The sequence below is a fragment of the Alligator sinensis genome, unplaced genomic scaffold (genome assembly GCF_000455745.1).
Source record: "Alligator sinensis unplaced genomic scaffold, ASM45574v1 scaffold210_2, whole genome shotgun sequence".
NCBI classification, from domain to species: domain Eukaryota; kingdom Metazoa; phylum Chordata; order Crocodylia; family Alligatoridae; genus Alligator; species Alligator sinensis.
Window position 1 is genome coordinate 3,308,446 of NW_005841946.1, and position 5,640 is coordinate 3,314,085.

Here is a 5,640-nt window from a genome sequence, read left to right on the forward strand (position 1 = left end):
GGGGGGAGGTGCTGGCAGCCTATGCGCATGCTCCATGATCACAACACTGCCACCGACACCGCTGGCAGCGTCCGCGGGTGGTCCACGATCATAACACTGCTGCCCCTGTGGTCCGTCAGAGTTGCTATATAACAACGGCGGAAAAAGCAGTTATTTTCCTGTAGTCCAACAAAAGGTGAAAATTCAGAGCAGGCGGTTTCGGCGAGGTCCCCAGCCTGTCCAGCGGAAGTCTGAAAGGGTCAGGCCCCGCTGCCGTAGACGAAGCGTTTTGGCCACGGGAAAAAAACGGTTATTTTTCTGTAGTCAAGTAAAAAAACAGTGAAAATGAAGAGCGGGCGGTTTCGGAGGCGGAGGGGCCTCCGGCCTGTCCAGCAGAACAGGCCGCGCTGTCGCAGGTGAAGCGTTTTGGGAGGTGCTGTGAAACAACACAAACACAGCAGCAGGGAATGTTCGGAGGGCCAAGAGAAGCAAGTGCATAACAAAATGCCCTTCCGAAACAGGCTCTGCTGGTGTCCTGTGCTGCACGTAACGCCAGCAGAGCCTCCCTAGGCCTGAAGAAGGGCCTTTGTGCTGGAAAGCTTGCAAAGAACATTTTTCCACCTATTTATATTGCACCTACCCAAAGACCCTTGTCTGCCCACGTCCTTAGACTGACACGGCGACAGCCAACAACCCTGCTTCCAAAACAGAAACGCACACAAATAACCAAGGGCAGGGTTTAAAAAGAAAAAAACAGGAAAAGGAGAGACTTGGAAAGGGAAGGTGGTTGTTGCGAGGCTTTCCTGTAAATGGCTTATATGCATATAGGGACCACAATACATTGTTAAAGGACTTTTTGAGTGTTATGTGGCAAGCCACTACACTGTTTAAAAGGATTTCTTTTTTTAAATATAAATTTTGGCAAGATTGTATCACGAGTTAAATCCTATAGATATCCATTAAGTATACTTGTAACGTGGCTGAGTGGTTAACATTGAAACTTTTTTGAATCTGCAGGAGCAGCAGTTTTTGTTCAGTAATTAAATTTAATTATCCGTATTATACCTGACAATCTTAGATGTGGGAAGACTGCCAGCTCCTGTGATTTCTAGTTTGATGTTGTTTTGTATAGCACAGTGCTATGATGTACACAATAGATTATCTTCAGTTGACCTTTTATTAGTGTTTTTGTGTGTGTGTGTGTGGGGGGGTTAATCCACTAATTTCTTTGCAGCAACATATTAACGATACTAGGTGATTAACATAGCAGATACAACAGGTTCAGGACAAAAAGTCCTGAGTTTCTCACCCTGCCTGTAAAAAGTGTTTTCTAAATTGTTTGCCTAAATCCACTACATTTCAGAACAAACCTCTTTTTTATATTTTTGGCCAGCTAATGAGATGGAGGCTCAGTAGATGCATATTTGTTGCCTAACATGTTGGGCAAGGTTATGCTTAGCATTCCCTGGGAGGTCTGGTGGCTGTAGAGATGTATGAGCAACTGCTTATGGACCCCCAGAGATTAAGAGTCACATTACAGTCTCAAAACCAAATGCTGTCCTCTCTCATGTCTGATTCCCTTCCTCCTGACTTCAGCGTAAATTGTGCTATAGATCAATGTCAGTATGTGCCTGTATGTAATTGTTCTAGGTAATTCAGGAGGAAGGCAGACATTTGTTTTTGTTCCTGACTCAACATGCTGTGCTGAGCAAACATATTTCATGCACTAGGAGAGCTTGTCTGCATAAATCATGCATACAGATATTTTAAATGGTATCCTGTGCCTACTCAGAAGTTAGTGTAATCTAGGTCTGGATGTTAGGTAAGGATGGCTTAACATGCACAGCCTATATAAACCTTGAAGTGACATTTCATTTTTCAGAGAATTTGCCTTCCAATCTGTTGCTGAAAGATTAGCTTTATTATATCTCTTCGGCCATCAGTTATAATACCGAGTTCAACGGTAGTTGTTGCCATGTCACTGTAAGCAGGACTGGCCTCAGTGACTAAATAACTTACAAGGATCACTGTTAACAAGACACATTGCATTGAATTGGTTCCTAGGAAACCTATGAAAGTCACTTAACTTGTCAAGATATGTATAGCATAACTATAATCCACCTACACTGCTGTGCGTGTAATGATTCAATGTTAATAATGGCATTAGGAACAAATGGATACAGAGGAAAAACATAGCTGAGACCCAAAGAAAAAGCTGCTTATGCTAAGGTTACTTGGAATGCCAATAAAATTAAAACAATTCATGCTTGGGTACATTTTCTGATTTCTGCTCTGTTTTTTCCAACATTTTAGATGGTTAAGTCCAGCAGAATGCATGTGACACCTTCCTTTAGGATGAATTAGATTTGAAAACTTTCCCATTTTGGCAAAGTGTCTTTTTTCCAAATGTGTATGCTTATGTGCATGTTATTAATATGGGGAAAGGGCTCTAGGCAAGCCTGCCAGCAGTAAGTGGGTTATTGGCTGGTAACAACATCTGTGGGAGCAATTCCTGGAAAGAATACGCCCCATTACATAAATCCATAGGAGATTTTGTGTCAAATCTTTTTTTCAATTTTTTTCCACAATAGCAGAGAAAATGATCTATTGTCTGCACGCTAAGTGGTATAATGAAATCAGACCTTTGTTCACTTTCAGTTATTTTTATAAGATTATGTCAGTATAGAAGCCCTCAATCCCAAAAAGCAAAATGAGACAAGGTTGTACCATATGAGACATTAGAAAAATAGGAGGTTAAAGATGCGTATATATTTTTATTCTGTACAACTAGGACTTCCTAGCATGGCAGACATTTATTAATAAACCAGTGTTGCAAATGTTGTTTACACCTCTAAAATTTGAATTATGTTTCAGATGGGAAATTGTTGTCAGATGATGTGACTCACTATGTTGTCCCTGACTGGAAGGTTGTTCAAGATTACCTTGAGATTCTTGAGTTTCCAGAATTGAAGGGTATTATTTTCATGCAAACAGCATGTCAAGCCGTGCAGCATCAGAGAGGCCGCAGGTATTTATCCCATAAAAATTTACTACTCCTTCAGATTTTTAAAATGTGCAGGTATTAAAGTGGGAAGATGTATACGTGTTTCAGCATAGCAATCTGAACTTGACAGAAGATCTTCTTTTATTTTTTGAATAAATCTTTCAAGAGTTCTAATGTAATTTTAGAGGGAAGAAATTGTGACTGACTTGATATCCAGAGGCATCATTTCCTATTCTATTTTCACAAGATAGGAGCAGTATGATTACTGTTGTTGTTATTATTATGTAATCTAATGACCTCATGGCAATAGTTAAAGACACTATACCCATGTGACACAATCTTTTTTTTGCAGTTTCCAGGCTGTAAATGTGTGTGTCAGTATAGAGGGGCAATGTAAGGTTACTAATGGGATTGGTTTAACCCTAGCATGGTAATTTAGTAAAATGAGTACTTTGCATGAGTACTTTGCAGTTGCATCTTTTCTTTAAGAGGAACAGTTATCATATTATAATTTAATGTTTATATTACATAGCACACAGGGGCTGCAGTTGGCACTCACTGATATTGTACAAATACATATGAAGATGAGGTTTCTGCCCCAAAGAGGAGGCAACTTTAAGTCTTGATCAAGCTATAATTTATGTGCTTTGTACTTACTGTATCCTATTGAAAAAAGGTTGCTATATATATAGAAAGAGAGAGAGTTAGAAATACAGTGTCTTTATTAATTGGGGCATTCATTACAGAAGTTAAAGTTGGCATTCTTTTGGATTAAAGTGGCAATAAGTCATGATGATGCATGACTTGCTTCCAAGTAATATATAAAAATATTAAAATAAATACAGCGAGGAAAAAGCATGTGCTGACTAGCTGGAGGTATTGACATTTGAACCAGCAGTTTTTCTATTATGTTTTAATTATTAAGATAGTAATCAATTTTCCAATAACAGTAAAAATTGTGTTTAGCTTTATTTGGAAAAACTCCTTAAAATAATGGATAGTAATTTGAAGTTTTTAATGCTTCTTACCAATCTCTAAAATTGTGTTTCAGATACTCCCTTGAAGGGAAATATGGGTTTCTAATTTACAGAAAAGAGGGAGCCTGAGCAAAAGAGGTTTTATGCCGTTATGACTCTATATTCTCGGAAAAGATTAAATCTCAGATTAGTAGAAAAAAATGGATTCTTAAAATAATCAAAAGTCTTTAGTGGAAAGTCTTTAGTCTTTATCCATCATTTAAACAGCAGCCTAAATGTTTATGCCACTTTACAGTCAAATAAAACAATATCCCTACACCAAAGATACTGCAATAAAAACTGTACATTTAAACAAAAACTGGTTTATTTTAAGAAACACTGTAACTTTTAAATGTTTTAATAAAGTTTGCCTGCAAGTGAACTTTACAACTAAGGGAGCTAGAGGTGCACCGATATTTCAGTTGCATACCAGATCGGCACCAGTAAAAGGAAAATTAACATTATCGGCAATCAGCTTTATGTGGCCAGTTTAGCCAATAATGCCACTGATAAATGCTGCATGCATGCACGCAGCCGAATCACGCACGCAGCCAGGAGTGCAGCCTCGAAGCTTGGAGAGCAGCATCTGGCTGGTAAGTCTGTGGGGGAGAAGGGGTGTGGAGGGGGAGCAGAGTGAGGCCCTCACAGTAAGGGAGGGAGTGGGGCAGGGGCAGGTGCTGCCTGGCTAGAGTGCAACCCCAGGGGAGACATGTGCCCCACCTGGACATGTGCATGGGGCAAGGCCAAGCTATCTGCTGTGGTTTCAGGGCAGGGCTACAATGGCCTCTTCCTGGCAGGGGGGCTGGGCTGGGGCTGGGTTCCGAGTGGGCAGGGGCAGGGTGGGTGGCAGTGGTCCTAGGAGTGGTGGCTATGGGGTGGGATATGGGCATCCCCAAATTCACTGTAGCCACCCCTCCCATCACCACCACTGCCTGCTCCACCCGCCCTGAGTGCAGCCCTGGCCCAGCCCCCACACTGGGAAGAGGCCAGTGCAGCATCTGGCTCTGAGCCTGCAGTGGGCAGCCTGCCTTCACCCCACGCATAAATCCACGGGGGGTGAAGGTACATGCCCCCTATGCCTCCCCCGGGTGTGCACTCAGCAGCAGGGAGTCGCCCCCTCTCCCCATCTCATGTCCCTATGGACGAGCCACCCACAGCTCTGTTCTGCTCCCAGCGAGGTCACATTCACTGCCCTGGCTGTGCAGCTCCTGTCCCTGCCCCATTTCCTCACTGCAGTGTCTCTAGTGAGTTATGGAATAGAGAAAATCCACTCAATTTACTGATTCGTTTTGATGCACTGGCTGGGGGAGTAGTTAGCTGATTGCACGATTTCACAATGATTACACACTTAATTTATACAACACAATTTTATTTTAAAATTCTTTGCTACGTATATAACACTGCTTAGCTTTAAGAAACACCACAAACATTAAAAACACAATAGTTACATATATCAGAAACAATGCTCCAAATGCACTTCCTTCCCAAACAATGCTATAAGAATTAGTATTACAAAAACAACTACAATTAGAACTAAAAGTTAAATTTGAATCAGTACTGTTATTTTCATAATATACTTACAATCCTAGCATTCCGAGAAGCCAAATACCAAAATATGGTTTCATTCCTCAGTAGTACAAT

The 5,640-nt window shown here is 41.2% G+C and overlaps 1 protein-coding gene across 2 annotated transcripts in view; it reads left to right on the top strand.

Annotated features, from left to right (window-relative positions):
* Window positions 1–5,640, top strand: part of DIS3L (DIS3 like exosome 3'-5' exoribonuclease) — a 39,710-nt gene that overhangs the window by 11,147 nt on the left and 22,923 nt on the right. Inside the window, exon 2 of one of the 2 annotated variants that reach the window (XM_014518250.2) lies at window positions 2,854–3,007. In XM_014518250.2, coding sequence (XP_014373736.1) covers window positions 2,964–3,007 — 44 coding nt within the window. In that variant the 5' untranslated portion in view covers window positions 2,854–2,963. Of the gene's footprint in view, window positions 1–2,853; window positions 3,008–5,640 lie in introns of those variants that run through there. The other variant, XM_014518249.2, reaches the window with a different exon arrangement.